Genomic DNA, 24,699 nt, shown 5'->3' with positions numbered 1-24,699 from the left:
ATTATAGAAGTGTTCTTCTGGTTCCTGGAATCCTACCTTATTTGAAATGCAAGGTACAAGTGCAAAGCCCTCATGACTGTATTTTCTTATTTTTCTCATTCAGCCTTAGAAATTTGCATCAGACTGAGTTCATTCTCGATAAATATCTAAAGCATCTCAGCAAATTTGTGTCTCTAGAAAAAGGACAAAAGTTTTAAAAAGTGTTAATTTGAACAGTCTCATGAGAAAGAAAAAGCAGGATTGTTTAGGCCCATTTTCTTTTTATTAATAATATAAGTTCTATAATCTCTTAACATTACAACTGGAGTTTTACAGTTAATTTCACACTAAATGACAAACACTGTTTGGCTTAATTAGCAGAAAGTTGAATTACAACCTTGATAGATACTAATTTCAAAGACTGAGAAACAGTTTATGTTTTCTGGATTTCAGTATTTATGCATCCTTGCTCTTTTGGTTAAGTTGGTTTCAGTTAATTAGCATTATTATGGAAGAACTGTTTAACTTGGTCTCTGTTCACTGCTGTAAGGAAAAGGGGACATCTTTATATGTATCCTGTCAAAATAAGCAACATGCACAGTACTGACAAAGCCATGAAGAGACCTGATGTTCCTTCTGGCCTTCCAAGCTGTAAACCTGTATATGTTACTTCTTTTAAGAAGTTCCCTGTAATGACATTACACCCAAACTTCTGTAAGAGTGACTGAATGGTATATCCTAGTTGTAAAGCGATAACAGTCAAATCCTCATTCTACAGCTTTGAATTTTACTGAAAACCAGAGAAAACTAGCAGTTTCTTTTAAATACAAGTGGTGACAAAGTTAAAACTGCTTGTTTTGTACTGGAAACATGTCCAAGTACCTCACAAAATGAAAAGTAATGCACATTGCCAAGACTACACAGACATCTGATCTGCATAGACCAAGCTTCATCTTTGAATAGACAGCAGCTACAGTAAGTGAAGCCTGTGTGAAAGGAGAGAGAATAGGGGAGGAAAAATGTTGGAAGACTTAATTTAGCATTAAAAACAGTCTTTTTTACAATTGGCCGTGCTTCCTTTACATACTTTTGTCTCCAGTAGATGAGTTACAAGAATATAACCAACACTTTTTATCTGGTATATTGATTTTCAAAAAGTACTGAAACGCTGAATCTCTCACATTTTGAGCTACTAGAGTTATGTATATTTTACAGATGCAGGATTTTAAATTAGGCTTTGAACAATCCATAAGACACTGTTTAAAAACAGAAAATTAAGAAGAAACTAAACAAAATGGCAGTAAGAAGTGTACTAATTATAATTTGTTCACATTAATTTGCAATTTACCATTTTCTCAGGCCTGTCCACTGCTACTACTGCATGTAGGAGCTCCAAGTTATTTCACTTTATTACACAAGACAAGACTAACTGATGTAAATTTTTACTCTGTGATATCAACTTCACAAGTCATCCGGTTATAATCACAGATTTATGGGTGCATAGATGACTGCAATAGAAGAGATTTACCTGTACAACTGCCATTAACATATAAAGGATGGGGAAATATGGTTAGGAAGGTAACACTGGGAGGGGAAACCGTAGCATTTGTAGTGCCAGATAGTACTTTAAACCAAATGAGCCAACAAGACTTGAGACAGCACAACTTGTTCATATTGAATAAAATCGCCATAAGGAAACCAAGTCCTTCTTACTTTAATTCTGCCTGTATTGTCATATTCCAAAAAGAAAATGTTTTTCATGTATCCATTCATTCATAAATCTGATTCTTCATAGTTAGACATGCTGTGTATATTGAGGCACATATTTACTGACTTCTAGCAAAATAATACAGTTTAAGACCTCTGTATTACAGAGTGATACTAGTAGTCAGCAAGATTCCAGCTGCAGACATGTAACCACCATTTGCACAGAATGCAAAGTTGAGAAATCCACAGCATAAAAAAAAGAAAGATTACAGATTCACCTTGCTGAAAAGTACATGCTGTACATGTTGAATAAGGAACACTTACCCATATAGTGCTGGAAGTCAGAGCTTCCTAACACTAACTGTGATTGCAAATTTTTCGGTGCTGCTGAAACATGAACTCCATGGACCAAAACTTTCAAAGTAAAATACAGGAAGGCTGGATTCACTTTTTAAACTAAAATTTCATGAAACAAAGATTAAAAAAATTCTAGTTGCATTAAAAATACCACAGTAACTTCCTATTTCATGACTAGTAGAATATAATTGTTTTAATTTGCTATCTTTTTGAATTCATATATTTGAAAGTGCTGTTTGGGTAGTCATGGTCTTTTAAGTGATTTTTAATCAGCTATTCTAAATTAGTTATAAAATAGCTTCAAAGTTTTGTTTAGATATGCAGTATTTTTCAAGCAATAGGATGATAAAGTGTGGTAAATTTAAAATAAAATGAGTATTAAATTATATTATCAGACTATGGTGTTATAATCTTAATTTATAGATTATAAAAGTTATCATCTTTAATGTTGTATTACTAAAATTGACAGCTAATTATTTTAAAATATAGTTTAAAAACACAAATGTCTCAATTTTAAATTTAGGTTTTTCATGTGAAGGTTACTTCTTATATAAAGGTGTCCAAACTGCCCACAGAGTTGTGTAGCAGCTAGCTACTTAGACAGTATGTCCTCATAAAGATAGTTTACATTTTGAATTACTATCCTATATGATTAAATACTTTATTTTAAATATCAAAAGTTGGATAATTTGCTTTAAGAAAAGAATCCATCTCAAAACATGAATCATGAATATTGACAAACAGTTTAAAATTTTAATTTCACTTGTTTTAAGATCCTCGTTTTAATGTAAAATTGTTTCAGGTCTGATATTGTTTCACAGATTGTTTAAGAAAATAAGTTCCATATTTTTGATTATATGGAGGACAACATTTGCAGCTCCTAGTTATGTAAACCAGTAATTCAGAAAGGCCAATAAGAAATTGGAAACTTCGTTTCCAGACAGTATAGTCTCCATTTTATATTAATAAAACTGTTTCAACCTTGAAACCGTGGAGACCTGTTTTAAGATACAGTGCTGGGCAAAGATTTATTTTAAAATAGCCAAAACATTTTCTATTGGGGAAAAAAGGATTATTTTGCATCTCCACAAAAATAAAGTGAAACCAGACACATTAGGAGTGCAGTGTTCATGAAGGCAATAATTTTATGTAACAAACCTGTTAATATACAATGAGAAACATCTGCTGTTCTGTACAAAACTTATAATGACTGACTAACATATTAAAGAAGATTATCCCAGCAATGCAAATACAACTCAGGCTACACTTTAGTTAAGTATTCTTTTCAAAGATTTTAAAATTTTCAATAATGCTGAAAAGGAGACTGACAAGCCAAACATCCTACAGAACCATGTTGAATCTTTTAAACAGAAAGCCTACATTTATACTGCTACTTGCTTAACCCTTCAGCACACAAGTATTCCCTTAGTGAAATCCACCTCTCATGTGCTTCCCAGCAACTTTCCTCTAGCAAGAGACTGAGTGAGCAGCTGTTTATGTAGACAACACCAATGTCAGTCTTTGTTCTTCTTGCAGGGGAAGCTTTAATAAAAAACAGCTGGTTTCATCCAGCATGGAAATCATTGGCTGTACTGGCTAACCAAACTTGGAATGCTATATCTGCATTTGCAAGCAGGTATATATCTTCATGTGCCTCTGCCAGGTTGTGTGTTAAGAGAGGTTTAGGAGTACAGTCAGTAAATCTGTGAATGTTAATAGTGAAGGTTTACATTTTATTGGAGGAAAACCAATATAAGAAAGATATTAGCTTTTAAAGTTCAGTCCGTGTTATATTTGATTACTGGGATAACAGTACAATGAGGCTAAAAATCGTAATTTTGAAATTTTCAGATAGTAAGGGTTTTATAAAAGGTTCCTGTTTCCAAAGATGTTATTGGGGTCCACATATTCTTTGACAGACTTAAGCATCCCCAAGCCAACATCAGAGATACTCTCCTTCATCCACTGCTTCCGCAACTTGCCCACTAGAAAAACAAAAACAAAAATGCTTCAATATGTGGCATGATACTAGGAGCCAATCAATCTTATGACCATGAATGAATAAACACTGTGTGATAAATGCTTTTATTCAAAAATGAGAAATGTTTTGCTTTATTTGATTTATTGAGCCCACCAGACTATCAAGCTCATTAAGCTCGGTGTACTCCCAGAGGAAGCTTGTGTTCTACACTGTCTACTTTCTTTGCAAACTATGAAATTTAGATGAAGTTTAGGTTGAAATCATGTGTCAGATTACAAATAGCGAAATGGTAATTACATACATTTTTAAAAGAGCCCCAGACCCTCATCTTATTAAGAAATTAAAAAATGTTAGGAGGAAATAAATAAAAATAAAACATCTCAAGAATTGTTCTGCTTAGCCTAAAATCCGTTCTATGCAGGAAGAAGTAAGTTTTAACCACAAAGTAAATATGTTAAAAGTGACCTTCAGGTTTAAAATAGGATCAGCCTAAAAACCCATGGAAATCTAACAGAGGAATTAAAACTGGTCAAGGTATAAAATGTAATATTCACTCACCTAAAAGTGGCATGTTTTAGTTTAGATAAATCTCTATATAAAATAATATATTCTCCGTAGTTGTGAATATAAATTCACAATGTGGAAGCCTAATTTTCAGAGTACAATGAATATTTAAGACAAATTTACATACAAAATAGATTTTTTTCTAAATTATATATGGGAGAAATTTACATTTGTTGGATAAAACAGCAATTTACTCAACTTCTGTCACAAAAACAAACAAGTTATTTTAATGGTTAACTTAAAGGGCCACTTTATGGGAACGTTATTTATTAATTAACCAAGTCATCAACCCTGATTTAATAGGTCAATCAAAATAGGGGACATTCTTTCATTACAGTCTAGCATTTAGCTTGCCAGTCTAAGACACAATCCATTTGTCAGGATGAGGTGATATACTATAGCATCTGCCTCTTGGAAATCTTTAAGAGTATCTGAAGCTAAATTCAAATCATCTTTTGTGTCCCATTCTCAGGGTAGCCATCAAACTGTCATCAGAAAAATGAACGATGGGGACATCACTGGAGAACAGAATATTTTTGTTTATACCTTAAGGAATATAAACTAGCCACAGTGCTGACTGAAAGAAAGCAGTGTAAAATGTTCAAAAAACGCTGAAAAAACAATCCTGAAATGTAGTACAAAATGACTATTTGTACATGTGTATTAAGTGTATAGTATAGGTATTAAAATTCATATGCAATAAGAGTAACTGCCAGTCTTATTTCACAGTCTTCCTCTAAGATATCCCTCCTCGATAATATCTTGTCATTACAATTCTATTGTCTCCTAAGCAAATTGATATTTTTGTCTAGTTAAATTAATAAAAAACTACAAAGACTGTGGATATGGCTTGACCATCACACTTCAAGCAATCTACACTCTGGCAGTTAGAGACAAGGAGTTGAAGAACAGTCAATGCCATTTTCAACCGTTATCTGTAATATAGTTTCAGTGAATGTGTCCTGTGGTTACGGATGTAATTGTCCTGAAAAGACTGCAAACAACTGCTCCAACAAGATGGAGCACATTAGAACCACAGCAGGATGCCCAACAGCTAGCATGCCTGCCTCTTTTTACACCTCTAGTAATAATGCAATTCCATGAGGAACTGAACTACCGTCTGAGCAGACACCAAACAGCCATTGCATATTTAATGAAGTCACTCACCAAGTGCTGGAAAACAGAAGGTGCTTGGAGTGCATCATTAGTTCTGTCAGAGTGATAATTTACACATCTATCTTGTCAAATTTTCTATGGTTTATACTTTTACAATAATAAATCTAACATACATTTGATTAGTGAACTGGAAAGTAAAAAAGCTGTACAGAAGATATATCAGTGGTCCTCCATGAACATATTTGATAAAAGATTTTTAACCCCTTGGTAGCGCTGGGCTGTAAGCTCCTGCTGTCCAGGGCTAATGAGTTTTACATAGTCTTGTCAGCTATTGTAATTTTTTTTTAATCAAGAGGTTAAAAATAAAGTTAAAACAATTGTTTTCCTTAGCAAATTTAAATTGTTCCATTTACCATCTTACATGTAATTACAAGGGCATATAATTCAAGAAAAAAAGCTACATAAAAGAACAGGACTTGTGTAGAAGATTCTGGTGTCATTCATACAGAAAAGCAGTACTATATCTCACTAAGTTTGCTTCAGTCTTATGAATATTCCATTTGTTTTATCTACACAGGATACCCCATTATATATTAAAGAAATTAACTACCTTCAGATATATTAAATATTGAAGGGCCTGGACCTCAAAAGTTTTTAGAGTCTAAGTAGATATATATTCATTCTTTCAAGGGCAGGAAAAAGGAACAAGACTCCTTGAGATGTTTTACTGAAAAGTAATTAAGCTTCTTAAAATTACTGGAGCAGCTCAGAGAGACATACAGAGTTGTGAAAAAACTAACTACAAGAAAACTATCGATCTGAAAGAAACACTGCCTTCCAAAACAAAAACCAGATCTAATTTTGACCCTAAGCTATTAAGAATTACAATAGCTTACTTCTGAATAGAGGAAAATCTCCAGATATCAGATTTCAGTATTTTAAAAATTATATTTAAAAAACACTTATGTTGAACTGACATGCACATCTTTAACTACATAGCAGCTGTTTAGCTATGCTTTTATATCTCACCACAATAGTCGTACTTTGGGGCTGCTACTCTTTTCCCTATTAGTCCTATCAGAATAAACTCTATTCATGGGATCATGTTGCCTCACCACAATGCAACATCATAATATCCTTAGTAAGACATTGAGACTAATTATCCAAGGTGAAAAATATGGGGCTGACTTTCAGATTTTAAAACAAATGGCAAATGCCCAATCCCAACAAATGTGCTAACAATTGATTATACTGGTGCATAAATAAGTAATCAAAACCAGTCATGTAATTTCAAGCACCATTAGAAACAGGAAGAAGAGATCCACTGTTTGCAAAATGGAACAGGACAAATTCAGCAAGAAAACAAATGTTATCTATGTTATAGACGAGATGAAAGCTGCCATGCAGCTCATTTAGGGCTATACATTTATGTGCCATGTTTATACTGCCTTTTCCTCAAAAATATGGTTAAGATCTATAAACTATGTATATAACATTTTAAAAGTATATTCTAGGATTCTAACCCTTTAACTAGGTTATAAATAACCCAAATACAATGAACTAGCAAATATGCACTTATTCTCTTCCTGAATGGACAGTGTACTGATATTTCACTGATTTCAACTGAAATAGGATGAAAACAGGAGGATTTCTTAATAAATGAGTTAGTGACTAGGGGTGGGGTGGAATGTCTTTTCCTGTTCAGTGATGCACGGAGAAAATGATGTAATTTTTTTTCATGAATTGGATTTTTTTTTTTTTAAATATGGGAAGGGAGATGTACATACATCAATTGGAAGTGCACGTCCAACTTTTGCCAATATGATTCACATTCTCATCATATCAGATCCATTTCTAGAATGCCTCAAGCAAAGTACTTTTCCAGCTGTGATCATTCATGTATCTTGACATAGTAATCCAGGTTCTTGCAACCTGTAGGTTAGATCACCACAATGTGCTCTATTTGGAACTCTGCCTGAAAAATACCTAGAAGCTTCAGCTAATGCAGTAGTCCAATCTTCAATGAGGCAAGCAGTTACCACATAATGCTGATGTTCCACATGGTATGCACTGGCAACTTTTTTGGTCAAGAGAGCACCTGAAAGTGTTGGTTATATTCTATGAGTATCCTAAATAGTTTGGAACCCATTTATGTGAGAAATCATCTCATGTTTTATCACGGAAGTTGTGATTTTATGGATTGTTTTACTTTGTGCTTGAGGTGAAGCACTCCAGGATAGATGGGCAGGACACTCTCAATGGAGTGTCCATGCCTAGGGAATCTGCTCTCTGGTGATCCACCAAAGCTAAGGTTAGGCAAACCTCAGGTCACAAAGACCTGTTTATTCAGGACCTTTGACTGACTCTTACTAATACCTACAATTCTGTTATTAAATGTATTCTGAAGAACTTTTGTTAATAGCTATTTTTGATGATGTAAGGTGGCCAGGTGTTATGCAGCAGACAGAATGACAAATTTCTAACTACGAAGATAATGGGAAATGCTCACAATTTAGCATTTTTAATACAATGTAAATGATAAAGCTGTTGTTGCTGAACAATGAAAGTAAACAATGAGTAGTTTAAAGAAGCGTGTGTCCTGAACAGTACATTTCTTAGACCAGAGGTTCTCAAACTGTGGACCACGGACCAAGCTCCATTCAGGTAGTCTGCAGATAGTTCCCTCTAAGGTGTGTGCCTGTGCAGCCGCGCACAAGAGAATGAAGGGCCACCCTAAGACAGACATTTCTTAGTTTCCATTATCTTTGGCATTGCTAAATCTTACAAGCTAAGCAGGCTTGAGCCTGGCCACTACTCAAAATGGAAACCTCCAAGTTAAAACCCCGAGTACTGCATGAATTGGGGCTGGTGATGCAGAACTGTATTAACTCTATAGCATGGCAAATGGCAGCATGCTGTTATAAGACACAATATTTCAACTGAGATACAGAACAGAGGCCTGACCACTGGTGGCTTTGAGAGGTGGCCTGACACTTAGCAGGAGTGGGGATGCTTATTCCTGTGGCCATCATGACATTTGATCTTCAGCAATTTCATTCTACCTACTTAAGAATAAACTCTCCTGTTGCATCAGCTGGATGAACAGATGAGTCTCTTCCTGTCCTGAAAACACTAGTGTGACACTGGTGATATAGACTAGCTGCTGCATCCAACCCCAGAAGAGACTGCTTTTCAAAGCTGTGTGAAATGATCCCTGTATTGTATACAGTACCTCACGCATTCTGCATTTCTGCATGCATGGAATTTTGCCAAACTGCCAGAAAATGCCATATTTAGACTGTGAAATCTGCCATTTTGTTGTAACCAGGCACCTAACATTGTGCTCCCTGCAGTACCAGCACTCGGCTGTAGCTTCTCCTGTGTGCTGCTTTCAGCAGGAGGAGGGGTGCATTACATAAGCAGCACAAGCCTTGTTGCCTAGCGGAACCAGAAAGAGGGACAACAGCTTTCCTGGCCCATTAGGCCTTCGAAAATGTGTGACTGGGGGAGGAGCGGAGTATAGTGGATGCATACCTGGAGTATAGTGAATGAGCTATAAGACGATCCACCACTGGGCAGGCACTGGGCAGAGCTTTGTCCCACTGGAGATGCAAAATATGTGACTCGGGGTGTGAGGGAGGGGACTGAGTGGGACTGCAGAGGAAAGGCTATGGTAGAGAGGGGCCAGGTGGTTGAGCTGTGGGTGCCAGGCATAAATCCATCCCACTGGACTGCTTTAAGTTAATCTGGGGACCCAGGAACACCACAACACAGGGCCACTTGTGGATATACCCCAAAGGCCTAGCCATTGCACTGTAGCCCTACTGTAGCCACACCTCTTCACTTGGGTGGTGTTGGATCTCCTACCCACTTAGAAAGCAAGGGCAGCAATATGGGACCCACAAAAAGGAGCTTTATCCAACTGTTGCATATTCCTCCTAGCAGGTGGATGCTGTTTCTACAGGGACCTAAATATCCAGCCTTACTGGGAGTATTTTTTCCCATGAAACACATATCCTAGCGGAACAAGATACTGAACACTAAGATAAAAAGTAGGCCACTGGATGAAGTAAAGAGGACAGAGTGAAATATACAATACATCTGCTAGGAACAGTCCAAGATTTGTAGGTTACTTATGTGATTTTTCCATCCCTTTACTAGAATGCCTTACAGTACCCAACAATAAGATAATCAGAGTCCAAAGCATGATATTCTACAACAGAGAAAATGAGGCACTGTTTGCAACAGAGCCTCCCTACCTCAAATTCCTACTTAAATCTCTAATAGTGTTCAGCAGTGTGGTGTGTCACACTTTGTCCATTAAGAAGTTCTCTCCATTTGGAGATATTTCTTCTTCTAGATATAGGCATATTTTAAGATAAAGTAAAATAAAAATTAAATGTGTTTTGTTTTGGTGGTGGGGGGGGAGAGGGGTTCTTTTGCATGCACTTGTCATGGAAGGAAACACTGTCTTGAACTTGTTTTAAACTCAAATTAAAATATTTGTAAGATTACTCTTTATAACTTGACTATCAAGGTTTGATTTTTCACTGCAGGTAGTGGACTGTGTGATTTGGGTCCGTACACAAGTTATAGCTATAAAGATTTTTTAGTATAAACTTTGTTTTATAACCTGACCAGTTCTTCCATTACAACAAGCACTATGAAGATTGAGTTAAGCAGGCTTTATATTTCCTATAGCCTCAAGTTCCAGACTACATCTGTTTTCTTTGATACACAAAACCAGAGTTAAAATAGCTCCATTTATCACAACATGATTGTAGGCAGACAAACCAGCCTGTCTGTTTCCAGATAAAGAAAGCAACTGTTATTAATCACAATTACAGGACAAACACTAAGAGAAATTGCATCAATATTCTCCCTTTCCCCACACAAGAACTCAAAAGCAGTGCTGAGAATGTCAAGACAAGGCCTGAAGGTCAGTAAATAAAACGGATACCGTTAGTCTAATTCTCCACAGTAAGTCTGTGTATCCCGCGGACAAAAATCCAATCTTGCATATTATATAAAACACAATATTAAATACAGTACATAATATAATACACCCCTCTCTGACAAGACAAAAATACTTAAAATGGAGTTGAGGTAGAGAAATATATATCAGTAATTCAGGAATAAATTATACATTTCAGGGATATTGTAATGAACCCAAAACTAAGGATTAGAAACCCAAGAAATTCAGAGTCAGTGTTAAAGTTAAAAGAAATACAAACAGACAAAGGTATGGAAATGCAATTGAGGCACCCACTCACACAACCTTACTCTGCTCTAGGTGGTGCCATGCAATATTTGTACAATTATGATTAAGGCATTTCAGTATTTGTTGTCCCAGATTAATGACTTCTTTTAATAATAACAATAATAAAAAAAGGGGGGGTGGGTTTCATACTTTGTTTTCCCCTCATTCTATAGCAGCCCTGCCTCCCGTGTCTAGGCTGTGGAAAGAGCCCTTTGGAGCAGTGGGCAACCAACTACAATTTAGAGCAACCCTGGAGTTAGCCCGGGAATTTGGAGTGACTCCCAAAAATCAGGGAGCCATCAAGGCGGGGTAAACCCAACTTTGCACTCCCCACACTTTACGTCTTTACATTTTCACAAAGAGCTCAATTTCAACTTCAAAATTAAGAGTTTTATTTTAGGTTATATTTCCCCTTTTCTTCACTTCTGACTCAGTTTCTTGACAATTCCCCCCCCCCCCCGAGACTGGAGCTCGGGGAAGGGAAAGAATGCAATTAAACAATTCATTTCAAAATCTGAACTCAAATCAAGAACTAGAAAATTTAAAACAACTGCATTTCTACTCTAAGAGGTCTTGGAATTTAAAAAGAGTGGACATGGGGAAAAAACACTTCTATCAAGTTTACATAGCTAAATTAACTTTACTCTACACATGTGAAATGTTTGAGAGCAGATTACACATATACATGATGGATCTTTGCTTCGACATGCATCTTCACTCACAAGGAGACTAAAAACTCATTAAAAGACTGAGAATCCATAACAAATTATTCCCCATTTCCTTATTCAGGATGTGAAGTGTCAATCAGAGTACTGAGTGAGACAGACATGTATACATAAAGTATACACAAAGATTTTATATGGATGTTTCTCATGTAGCAAATAGTAGGCTAAAGGATTTGTCCATTCCCAATGTCCATTGAATTCAGTTTTTCATCATTACCAGAAATACATAAAATCCCACACAAAAGATTATGTTAAAAGAACATTAAGATTGCAAAGTCAAGCACTTAAAAAGTTAGGAGACGCCAGAATTAAGGTTGCCTGTGAAGTGACTTACCTAACATCACATAAGAACTCTGTGGCAAAGGCAGGGAGAGAATCCATTTCTCTAGGACAGCATTCAACTGCCTTAACCATGAAACTGTCCTCTTCCTGCTATCCCCTGCCTCATTTTCTACACATCTTCCAGCTTCTGCACAGATTGAAGTAGGGTTCTTTAGACAATAGCCTCCTAATTCACAACCCTAATTCATCCCTAGAGCAGGTCCATCCTGTGCAGTAAATGAGGTAGGGATCTTGAGGAAAAAATAATAGTATGTAATTTTAAGGACTACATCATAATGCATAAGCATATGGGGGCCAAATTAAAGTTGTACAGGTGACCTTAATTCTGGCATTTCCAAACTTCTGAGTGCTTGACTTTGCAACCTTAATAATGTTCTTTCAACATTGTTTGTGTGTAATCTCCTAGAAGTTTAAAAAGTAAATTGTAAAAACAAATTCCATCAGTACTGTGTGTGGCATCATATTGACACGCACATGGTTCATCAGCAGGGTTGGAACCTTTAGATCCACAGAACAGACCTCTGACACTTGAGCTAACGGAGCAACTGATACCAGTAGTGAGTTGTCATCCTCTCTGTTGGACCAGCACTAGAGGGAGATGAGACACACACTGTCAGTGGGTTTCAGTGATTTTTGCTGATAGCAAAGGAATGGCAAGACTCAATTTTGGGTTACATTCCAAGCTCTTGGGATTGTGGGAGATTGTGCACTAGTGTGCAGACTTGTGTTTCCCCTCAGGCTTGATCCCTTTTGCCCTGTCCCTCTTCCCCAAGCATGGCTCCTTGCCCCAGTCCCATTCTCCTTGCTACCCCAGCCTGCTTACCCAACCAGTCTCCCTCCCTCCAGCCTCGCTGTCCAAGTCCCAATCCACCCTAATTCTCATTCTCCCCACATCCACTCCCCTTGCCCAGGCAGTCCCAGTTCCCCTGTTTCAGCTCCTCATCTGATCAGTCTCTTCTTCCAGTACTTGTCTCCTTCCCTGGGCTCTTCATCCAATCTCAATCTTCACTTCTCCATGGCTCTTTGTTCTAGTCTTTTTGCCCAGCCAATCTCTGATTCTTTCCCGGCACCCCTGCTCCTTGTCAGGTGTCTCCCCTCCCTCAGTTCTCTGCCCATGCTGCCTCTCAGCCCAGCCTCCTTATCTAGCCAGACCCAGTCTTGCTCTCTCTCCTTAGCTCCTCATCCAATTTCACTGTCGACCCCAATCCCATGCGTGTATCATTTCCTTCACAGGCTCCCAGTCTGAGCTTTCCTTCTCCCCCTCCGCTCTCAGTCCCAGTCTCAGTCCTCTCCCCGATGTCCAATTCCAGTCTACTCTTTTCCTTCCCACCGACCAGGCTCTTGTCCCCCCACATTCAAAATCAGATTGTTTTCGCCTCCACACTGCCTGGGCAGGGAAGGTCACTGAGAACACAGACGAGAGAAACTCTCTGCTCTAAGACCTGGTGACCAACCTCACCCCAGCCTGGAGCAGTTGAGAGTAGTCATTACAGACAAAAATCCAGCTTTGCTCTTGTAGCTTTGGGCTGGAGCATGCCAGGTTGCAGTATGGGAATGGCACATGCACAGTCCGGTCACAGGTAGCAGGTGGGAGGGGATAAAACATGCTCAGTCACTCCATGGGGATAGTGCATATGCAATCTGGTCAGCATTAAGAGCTGTGAGAGGCTCAAGCATGCTCAGCGAGGATAGTGTCTTTGGAGACTTTAGCAGCCAAAATCAAATAAATCTCTACTATGCATCTGCAAACAGAGATTTCTAAGGCTTGTAACTTGGGCAAATTTGGGAGGTATTTCATGAAGCTACCAAAAGGCACATCTATGACACAAAGAACAACCCCCTGCCAAGTTTCAAGTACCTGTACCAAAGTATGGGGGCATTAGAGAATTTCAAAGAAAAGGTCTCCAGAATTTAACATTGGCAAAATATTTTTCTTCTACCCTTGTTCTTAAGTGTCTTAATCATTTGGTTGAATTGTTAAAAAAGAAAAAACCTCAAAAGCCTTCCACTTGAAGAAGATGCCAACCCAGAAAATTACAACCCAAATGGTTAAAATTTGGCAAAATTATAACCAAACTGAATAAAGGGTCTTTTAAGTTGGGAAATATTGGGCAATCTTAATAATAGGGGGCATTATTAGCTCCACCAATAAGTAGAACGCCAAACAAAATTTGAAACTGTTTAAGTGCTCTTAATAAATAAGAGTCCTGTTAAGCAGAAGAAACATTTATATAAAGATACAAGTTGAACAGGTTTTAAGATCTTACTATACTTAGAAAAAATTGGTTACTAGCCTTCCATAACTGCTGTTCTTTGAGATATGTTGCACATGCCCATTCCAATATAGCTGTGTTTGCGCCCAGAGCTCAGTCGCCAGAGAAAATTCCCTCAGTGGCATCTGTTGAGTCAGCTCCGGTGCCCCCTGGTGCCACTCACTGATAGCACCTGTATAAAGGGGCTGGCCAAACCCAGGCCCCCTCAGTTCCTTCTTTCCAGCCAACTCCGATAAGAGGGGTAACAAGGGCAGGTCTTGGAATGGACATCTTGAAGAACAACCTTATGGAAGGTTATTAACCGTTTTTTTCTTCAAGTGATTGCACATGCCCATTCCAATGTCGGTGACTCCCAAGCAGTTGAATAGGTGGTGGGCTCAGAGTTCAGACAGGCTTGACTGCAACACAGCTCGACTAAATCTGGCATCATCCTGGCCTGCTGGGCGATGGCATAATGAGAAGAAATTGTATGCACTAACGATCAAGTTGCAGCTTTGCAAATGTCCTGAATAGGAATCTGTGCCAGAAATGTCATTGAGGATGCCTGTGCCCTCATGGAGTGAGCAGTTGGGATAGGTGAGGGAGTTCATAACATGCGAGGATATTTGATGCGATCTATGAGGAGATTCTCTGAGCAGACACGGGAAAACCTTTCATCCTGTCTGCTACCGCTACTAATAGCTGGGTGGACTTCCAGAACAGTTTGGTCCTTTCTATGTAGAATGCTAGCACATATTTAACATCCAATGAGTGAAGCTTTTGCTCTTTCCTGTTTGCACGTGGCTTCTGGTAGAAAACGGACAAGATGATAGCTTGATTGCTATGGAACTGAGAAACCACTTTCGGGAGGAACGTGGGGTGAGGATGCAACTGTACATTATTTTTAAGGAAAAGAGCGTAACAGCAGTTCTGAAGTGAGAGCATGGATCTCTGGATTCTCTCCTAGAAGAAGTGATGGCCACTAAGAAGGCCACTTTCCAGCAAGAAACATGATGCTATCAGCTTGAATGGTGGGCCCATAAGCTTTGATAAGACCAGACTGAGATCCCACGAAGAGACTGGCTCGTGTACTTGGGGGTACATCCTCTCTAGGCTCTTAAGGCAACAGACATCTCATGTGAGAACACTGAGGGTGAAAAGCCAATATTGCTGCCAGGTGAACCTTGATTGACGAGATATTCAAACCCTGCTGTTTCAGGTGTAGTAGGTAGTCCAGAATGAGCGGCAGTGACTAAATTGTTGGTGAGACCGCCTGGCTGGGAAGACCAGAGGAAGAACCACTTCCACTTAGCGAGGTAAGTGGCCCTGGTATAGGGCTTCCCACTACTTAACAGGATCTGTCAAACCTGCTCCTACGAGGCCCACTCTCCTGGTTTCAGCCATGAAGCTTTCAGGCCATCAGGTCGAGGGAGCCAAGATTTAGGTGGAGATGACCATGGTCCTGAGAGATCAGGTGCAGAGGAAATGGGATGGGGGTCGCCATAGAGAGATCCAGCAGGGTGGTGAACCAATGGTGGTGGGTCCATGCTAGGCCTATCAGGATGACCTGCACTCAGTCTCATTTGATCTTTAGCAGGACTTTATGAGTGGAATAGGAGGGAATGCATAGTATAGGTGAACCTTCCACAGAAGGAGGAAGGCAGCTGTAAGCAACCCCAGGCTGTGAACCTACAGCGAGCAGAACTGATGACACTTCCTGTTGTATTGGGTCACGAACAGTCTACTAGGCGAGTCCCCTGCTGCTAGAAAGTGTCCTTCATGATATCCAGCAGAAGTGACCACTTGTGGTGATCAGAGAAAGACCAGCTGAGGCGATCCACCAGTTTGTTCTGTGCTCCTGGTAGGAAGGAAGCCTCAAAATGAATCAAACAGGCTCTGCAAAATTCCCACAGCCAAACTACCTCTTGACTTGGTGTGTGGGGAAGCAAACCCCTCCCTATTTGTTGATATAGAACATGGTTGTCGTGTTGTCTGTGAGAACCAAGACATTCTTGCTCACAAGATGAGCTAGGAATAGCCAACATGCCAGATGGACTGTCCTGAACTCCGATGTTGATGTGCAGAGAGCGCTCTTCCTGAGACCAAAGGCCAGAGGTGAGCTCCCCAGCCTAGTGTTGACACATCAGAGACCAGAGAAAGTTACAACTGGGGCCAAGAAAACAGGGATGCCTGCACAAACCACTAGTGGATCTAGCCACCAGTTGAGGGAGGTGAGACCTGAGGGAGGAATCATGAGGATTGAGTCCAGATGGTGGCGGTTTGGAGAGCATACGGAGATCAGCCATGTCTGGAGAAGCCTGAGGTGTAGTCTTGCATACTGGACCACATAAGTACATGAGTAGGGCCCTACCAAATTCATGGTCCATTTTGGTCAATTTCAGTTATAGGATTTTAAAAATCCTACATTTCAGTTTCAGATACTTAAATCTGAAATTTCACGGTGTTGTAGCCATGGGGGTCCTGACCCAACATGGAGTTGTGGGGGTGGATGGGGTGGGATTGCCAGGCTATTGTAGGGGGGTCACTGTACTGCCACCTTTACTTCTGTGCTGCTGCCTTCAGAGCTGGACTTTAAATCGGCAGCTGCGGAGCTTCCTCTGGCTGGTGAGAGGTTCCTGGAGAGGGGTCTGACCCGGCCTCAGGAGTGGCCCGGGCGGAGTAAGAGTAAGTCCTGTCCATGACTAGCAGCTGCAGCCCAGTACACAGTAGGAGCCCCCAGATGGGTGCCCTCAGCCTGCCCCTCCCAGACTTCAGGCTCAGCACCTGGGAGTTAAAGGGACCTTGGGCAGGTTGTGGGGGGGGGGGAGGGGAGGTGACCACAGCACCCCTCTGGCCACAGAGTCCTGGATGGTCGCTCACTCGCCCACCTGTAAGGCCGGCCCTGACCTCCCATGCCCAAAATTGATGACCCACCTGCCCCCATACCAGGTCATCCTCATTTCTGCGCTGATGATGGTAGCAGCACTGCCAGGCAGCAGCCATCTGTGAAATCTGGTCTCCTCTACGATAGCCAGATTTCACAGGGGAGATCAGATTTCACGGTCCATGATGCATTTTTCATGGCTGTGAATTTGGTTGGGTCCTATACATGAGGCCACGGGCCCAGCAGCCTCACGCAAGATTGGGCTGTGGTAACACCAGGTGCTCTTTGAGGTGTGCTATGAGACCAGTAATTGCCTGGAAATGACCTTCTGGGAGGAAGACCCTGGCCTAGGCAGAGTCGAGCATTGCTCCAATAAACTCTACCTCTGCAGTGGTATGAGGATTAGCAGGCCTAAGGCTTGGAAAGAGGACTGAATAAGAAGGATGCTGAGCTCTAGACCAACCTTTGATCAGCCAGTCATCCAGATGCAGGTAAAGTTGCACCCCTTGCCTCTTGGGAAGGCCTTCACTACAGCTATGTACTTCGTAAACACTCCCGGGGCTGCCAACAGGCCAAACAAGAGGACTGAAAACTGGTAGTGCATGTGGCCCACAACAAACCTGAGGAACTTCCTGTGTCCTCAGACGATTGTGATATGAAAGTAAGTGCGTCTTAAACCGAGGGTGATGTCTCAGTCCCCAGGACCCAGGGAGGAAATGATGGAAGCCAGTGAGACCTGTGGAACTTTAGCTTCTTGAGGTAGCTATTGAGCTGGCACATGCCTAGAACAGAGTAGAACCCATAGCCCCGTAGGTTCTGTGAAACCTCTTCTATAGCGCCAACCTTTAGGAAGGACTGAACCTCCTGGGCTAGGAGTTGCTCATGAGAAGGGCCCCTAAAGGGATGGAGGGGAAGGATGTAAGGGAGGGTAGAACTGAACGGGGGGGGGGGGGAGTGCGAATATCCCACCTCAACCACGCTCAGCACCCAACAATCCATGGTAATACAGAACCATATCCGGAGGAAGTGGAACAGATGATCCGCAAACACGGGGGAAATAGGATCCTGGAACTCAGACTGGTACAACATCCTTGAGGGTCCCATCAAAAGGCCTGCTTGGAGCCCCATGAAATGTCTGGGAGGGGCAAGCATTGATCCTGAGGAAGTGGGGGCAGAGGTCTGCATCTAAAGTCCTATTTCCTTTCCTCTGTGGGTCCTGTTGGGTTGACAGAGGGAAGTACCGGGAGGATTGCGGAGGCCTACAGTGCCTCCTCGAAGTCACCGTGGAATACAAATCCAGGGACTTTAGGGTTGCCATAGAGTCTTTCAGACCAGTCTGCTCTGAGACGAGCGAAGTACTCTCAAAAGGACAGGCTCTGAAGTGCTAGTTGAACCTCCTGCCGGAGGCCAGAGGATTGGAGCCACGAGCTCCACTGCAGAACCACGGACCTAGTGGCCAAATCAGCTGCATCCAGGGCTGCTGCATTCCAGTCTGGCCTCATGCAGGAGCGAGTCCTTAAACACTGACATGGAGTCCCATGTGTTGAAGTCATATCTGCTCAGGAGCGCAGGCTGGTTAGCAATCTTGAGCTGCAGACTCCCAGTCGTGACCTTCCTACCAAAATGGTCCAGCTTTTTTCAGTCCTTAGCTTTGGGACTCGCCCCTTGCGACCACTGTCATTCCCGTTGGTTGACTGCAGTGACCTCAAGGGATCCAGGGGGTGGGGGTGGGGAAGCGTATACAACAACTCATATCAATGAGCCAGGACAAAGTACCTCTTTTCAGTCTGCGGTACCTCTTTCCTGGTACTCGGCACAAGCCTTGGTTCTGGAATCTGGATCGGGGATTACCCAAAGGGGTGGTGGAGCTCTTCCTTCCGAGGCCATCAAGTAGAAGCGCCTCAACTGGGGTCCCTGCACTGGGGGGAAAATGCCCACGGGTTCCAAAACAGCCACTGCATAGGCACCAGCCAGTGACCAGGGGCCCAAGTACCAGAAGGCATCACTTGGCTCAGGTCCACTGCCAGGTAGGACCAACAGGAGGAGTGCGAGGGTTGACTCCTGGCATAGGAGAAGTAAGATCCCACCTCCGACTGACAACGAGGAGTCTGCCTGGCAACCATGGCAGAGCGGATCCCACTATTGCTGCCGATGGATGCAGAGAAGGGGAAGACCGAGATGGGGCTATCATGGTTGGCTTCCCTTTAGGTGGCACCTGGCACCATCTATCTCAGTACCCAACCCTAAGCGGTGGGTGGGCATTCTCTTCTGTATGCTGGTACTGACCCTACCAACTCTTGTACTGCTGGTGAGGGTGACACCGAGAGTGAGAGCAGGTCCCTGGGTACAGCAAAAGTCTGTGGTGTGGATGGCATCACAATAGTACCAGCACTGCGCTGAACCTCTGGTGTCAACGGATCATCCAGTACTGGATTTAATTGTGCCCGCCTTGGAGTTGGAGTCAACAGCAACGACTGTTGGGCTGCCAGAACCAGGGAGTGGCCTGACCTAGGTTGCACTCTGCACTGGTCTCTATGCCTGGCTGTCCTCTGGGTTGGGGGACATCCTCCCTCGGTTGGCAGCTTCTTTCTTTCTCTCTCTTCTTGCTTGGTACCAGGGATGGCAAACAGTGCTGAGACTCCTGGGCGGCACGAGAAGCGCTCCTCACAGAAGCCGAGGTGCTTGGTGTTGAGTCCGACTGGCATGGGTCCAAGGAAGTTCACAGCGCTGCCTCCATCAACAGTGACTTCAGCCCCTCCTCTGCAAATTCTGAAGTGATGCCCTGTGTGAGCTTCACTCAAGCACTTCAGGCAACTGGAGTGCAGATCGCTCAGGGGCATAGCCTTGTTGCAAGAAGCACAAGGCTTGAAGCCCAGCAACAGAGGAAACTCCGCTAAACTGAAAAGAATAACTAACAACCAACAGAGTAAGAATGATACTAATGGCAATACAGTTCAGAGAGAACTTGCAAGAGCAAGGGAAACAGTTCCAGCAACCGTCAGATGATAAGAAGGAACTGAGGCACGTGGGGTCAGCTGGCCCCTTTATGGTGTCGCTGAGCACCACAGGGACCAGACCTGATGGATACCACGGAAAGAAAAATTTCTGGTGATTGTGCTCTGGGTCTGCACACACCTACATTGGAATGGACATGTGCAATCACTTGAACCCATAACCTAAGCCTCATTTTCTTTTACTGTTACAATGTACTATATACCCAAAGCAGAAAATATTTTCTACACTATAATCATAACTGTTCTACCCATAAAAAGGTATGCCAGGAAATCTGCCACCATCAACATTAACAAATATTCTAGTGGGATTTAGGACTCAACAGCATTAATGTAGATAACAAAAGTGAGAGGTTTTGTAATAGCTTTCAAGAAAAACAAATTATAATCCTACTACTTCATGTACATAGAATCTCAAAATAAATCTAAAAATCTTTACATGTGCTTGATCAGCATAAGCCACTTACAAAAATATGGGCCAGTCAAATATTATTGTTATTCTCAATCATATGGGAGATCTCTTATCAAATGTTCTGGGTCCCCAAGAATGTACTGCATGTAAAATGTGTAGCACCATGATCCAGCGTCAAGGCAGGCAAGACCAACCAGGCTTCCCCTGGAACTCTCATAAAGGAGCAGGGGACGGCCTACAAAGAGGATTTTTGGGGGTAATTTCAAGTAATGTCTCTGAAAAATTCTTCCAAGTTTAAAAAAAAAAAAAAAAAAACTCCGCAGAAAATATTTTGTTATAAACCATATAAAATAGATAAACATTCAGAACTAGAAACAATACCTCCATGGTGATGTGACAGACTTCCTCCATTGGCGAGGATTTCCTCTCTAGCAGCTGTCTAAATTGAAGAAAACATTTAAAAATGTTAATTAAATGCAAAGTTTGGTACATTATATGATTCTGACAAGAATTGTATACTAATTATTAATATACGGTACACATAAGAGTGTATTTTCCTGTTAAACTTAATCCACTTTTCCCCTAATTGGAAAAAGGCACTCGTATTCCAGAATAAGAATATCCACATGGGGGTTTATACAATAAAGCTATTCTGGAATTATTTATTTTACATATTCTGGAATAGTTATCCTGGTGATAAACTGAGGTATATTATGATAAATCTCCAAGTCTAGACAAGATTTTACAGTCTTCGTATTATTCTCTACAGCTCAGCAACCGGAATGCAATTTTACTGTTAGAGCAGGAAGATATATTATCTGGTAGTGGAGAATAGAAATACTAATAGATGGGAAGAAAACTCCAAGGCTAAGAAGGCGTCCTGCAAACAGTGCTAAATAAGATCACAGTGCCTCCCTGCATGAGAAGCCAAGGAGCCAATTATCAGAGTCATAATATACTACGTTAAGTCCTGTTAATCATATTGGATTTAGCACTTAAGATGAAAATGAAATTATTCATATGTACATTACCTCAATTTGTTCATAGACATGAATAGGGTCACTAATTCCCCTGTAGTTAAAGGCAAAATAGAAATAGACACATGCACCTGCGTCGTAAGTCTGTGTCACCCTGTTGAAGAAAAAAAATGTGTTAGAAGTAGTACTACACTGTCGTATAAGCTACCCAGCATTTAACACTAGCTGATTCACAATATTACTCTAGATCTCACTAATTCCTATGTTAATTATTGAACAATGCTTTGTCTCATTTTTATATTGAAGAATCTGGATCTATTAAACTACCTTTGCCACCTCTGCCAAACAGATGGATGAGAAGGCATGAGGGAAAAGTTTACACTGTAGTTTTAACCACTATTTCTAATTACATTCAATTTCCTCCACTCCGCCCCCCTCTCCCCCGCCTTTTAAGCCAAAACACCAAAAATTTCTGTTGAGAAATAAAGCCTTTACAATGCTTAATTTTGGCATTTTCACAGCACTTGCAGCAGTTCTTATATAACAATAAGAAGAATTATTCGGTTCCTTGTTGGTGATGGCATTATGTTGGTACACAAGCATCAAATATGGAATGCCAATTTTTGCTTGTAAGCAGAAGACACGAATAAAAATACATGTGGCTAGAAACAAGTTTGTAGCCTGAAGAGTTAGGTTTCATTTCCTTTTAGTCAGGACAGATAACTCTGTGCATCAAATAGCAACTGAAATTCATCTAGTGACCTTAGCATTTATGCACTTAGGAAAAAAATAGTAAGTGGACACTGCTAGATCCAAAATGGACAAAATCTACAGAATCAAGAAGAGCACATACTTTCCACAAAATTGAATGAAGGGCATCACTGAACTATCACATTCTTGGTAACGAATGAATGGTCAAGAAACATGTAGTTTATACCGCATCTCCACTTAACTCATGGTATTCATCTAATATACAAATTAGGAAAGCACTTAAGTAACAAATATGTCAAAGATCAAGGATATGGCTCTGGTTAAGGAGGATTTAACGTCACCTAGGTCAAGAATCTTTAATTGAAAACAAAAGATTCTTAATTAATCAAATTAATCAAAGCCAGATAAAGTTCCAACAAACTATATTATAGCAAGCATGACACGAATGCAGAGGAAATACTACTTAAACCATGAGACATAAATCAAGCACTATGATGGTGTATCTAAAATTGCAAGTGTACATAGTTACATGTGTATTGTTGTGCCATTACCCCCTACCGTCCTGAAGCAGTTCCTGAGGGACAGTCTAGTGTGAGAAAGCTAGCAGGCAATGAGGAGTATGGGTATGTACATGCCTCCGCTGTGGCATGGCTTTGTTCCTGTTGTACAGTGCAGCGTGGACGGGGGCAAGGAGCGCATAACAGGTCACAGATATCGATAGCCCTCCAGGCCCATTTCCACAATGCACTGATCGCTTTGCTGCCTGACCCTTACCCAAAATTATAAAGGGCTCTGACTCGCTGTCGCCAGAGGTACTAGCAACATGCATTGAGCATTTTCAATTCTCCTTTGAACTATACTGATTAGCACCAGTGATCACGGAGCATATTCCAAAAGCTGCCACCTGGTCTTGAGAGCACATCTGGGTGCTGAACACTGCGTGTTCAGAGTACACTATCCTCCATGACTTCACAAGTACCAGCAGGAACATTCACCTCTACTGGGAGGTCTCACCAAGACTGGAGAAGGCAGGCGTTCACTGGACTCCATCCCAGTGCCAGGAGTACATGAAGGACCTCAGGCTCCTATATCAGAGAGTGACCGACTGTTGCTTGGGGAGAGGACCGCATATGCTCTTGCTTTGAGGAACTGGACCAAGTGCTCTCCAGGGCTGCAAGTACTGAGCCAGAATTGAGTCATGAACACTGCCAACCACATTATACAATGGGACACCGATGAGGGGCAGAGCACGGAAGCAGCAGGAACCTCAGAGGAAGCTCTGGAAGACCTAGAGGAAGAGGAGCAAGTCACTCTGCATCTCTACTCAGGTGACTCAGCTACAGAAGCCCACCCTGAAGAGGACCCATGCAAAAGCAGGAACCAGAAACCAAGACTGATGAGTTACAATACACTCTCACTCTGCCCAAAAATATTCCCCCGCTTGCTTCAATACATTCCTGAAACCAGTCCCTCATCACATTCCACCCATGCTCCATTCCAGCATGGTCCCTGAGCAAGACACGGCTGTAAATTATTTTATTGAAATCCCATGAACCACCATAAAGCATTTAGCATAAGCGATAACAGAATATTGATGAGCCATCAATGTGCTTGTGTCTTCCTTCTCTTTACAAATGGGAGCCACATGGAAGGGGGTTGGTGGAGCCACTTAAGTCCAGGAATGGAAAGGGAAAAATGTGTCTGAAGAAAGTCAGAGCAGTCTATTCACTCCATGACCATTTCAAATGTTTTGTACCATTCCCCGTACTCGGCATCTGTCCTGTCCCCACGCTGAGCCATTCTGCAGAAGCGGGGGTGATGAACAACCCACTCTAAGGGCTCCACAAACATCATCCTGTGTCCCTTAGCAGTGGAGAAGAAACTGGCTTGCGGTGTTAATCCAAAAGTTCAGGGAAGAAAATAAAATTTGTGGTGCTACTCAGTTTCCGTCCCTTTCAATGCTGCTTGCTGGACAAGGGGGCCAGAGTTTCTGGCAATGCAAGAGAGGGTTGGGGGGCAGTTGTGATTCTCTGTTCCTCTTCCATGGAAATTCTGTCTGCTAGCTTAGAATAGTTTAGTTAATTTCCTTTCAAAATTGCCATCCAGTCATGTAAGCAAAATTTAGCAAATCTTTTGTATAGCAGAAATTCAAGCGGATTCTTTAACCAGCAGGGCAAATGAGGTTGGTCCATCTTCAAAAGTTAACCAAACCCCTCCACTCAGCAATATGTAGCAGGGTCACCATTAGCAGAAACATCTTTCTGGCACAGGTGGCTGGGTGTCCTCCACAGAGCTGGAAGGCCACTTCTTTTTTCCGTTCATAGCAAAACTGCTGCATTCTCCAAACGATGGCCAGCCTTTAAAGAAGAAAAAGGTGACTGGTAATGTTACCTTTAAAGGAACCAAACCCTACCACAGGTG

The 24,699-nt window shown here is 41.4% G+C and overlaps 1 protein-coding gene across 3 annotated transcripts in view; it reads right to left on the bottom strand.

Moving 5' to 3' along the window:
• Nucleotides 1-252: 252 nt before the first annotated feature.
• The window catches only part of AGPS (alkylglycerone phosphate synthase), a 142,246-nt gene continuing 117,799 nt past the window's right edge, over nucleotides 253-24,699 (bottom strand). For 2 of the 3 annotated variants that reach the window (XM_034785324.1, XM_034785326.1), the window contains 3 exons: nucleotides 21,622-21,721; nucleotides 20,972-21,029; nucleotides 253-4,028 (listed from right to left, as the gene is read on the bottom strand). In XM_034785324.1, the coding sequence (XP_034641215.1) occupies nucleotides 3,907-4,028; nucleotides 20,972-21,029; nucleotides 21,622-21,721 (280 nt within the window). In that variant the 3' untranslated portion in view covers nucleotides 253-3,906. Of the gene's footprint in view, nucleotides 4,029-20,971; nucleotides 21,030-21,621; nucleotides 21,722-23,273; nucleotides 24,636-24,699 lie in introns of those variants that run through there. The other variant, XR_004647629.1, reaches the window with a different exon arrangement.

Source organism: Trachemys scripta, chromosome 11, assembly GCF_013100865.1.
Source record: "Trachemys scripta elegans isolate TJP31775 chromosome 11, CAS_Tse_1.0, whole genome shotgun sequence".
NCBI classification, from domain to species: Eukaryota; Metazoa; Chordata; order Testudines; family Emydidae; genus Trachemys; species Trachemys scripta.
The sequence above is the reverse complement of the archived record's forward strand: the minus strand, read 5'-3'. Positions and strand labels throughout refer to the sequence as shown.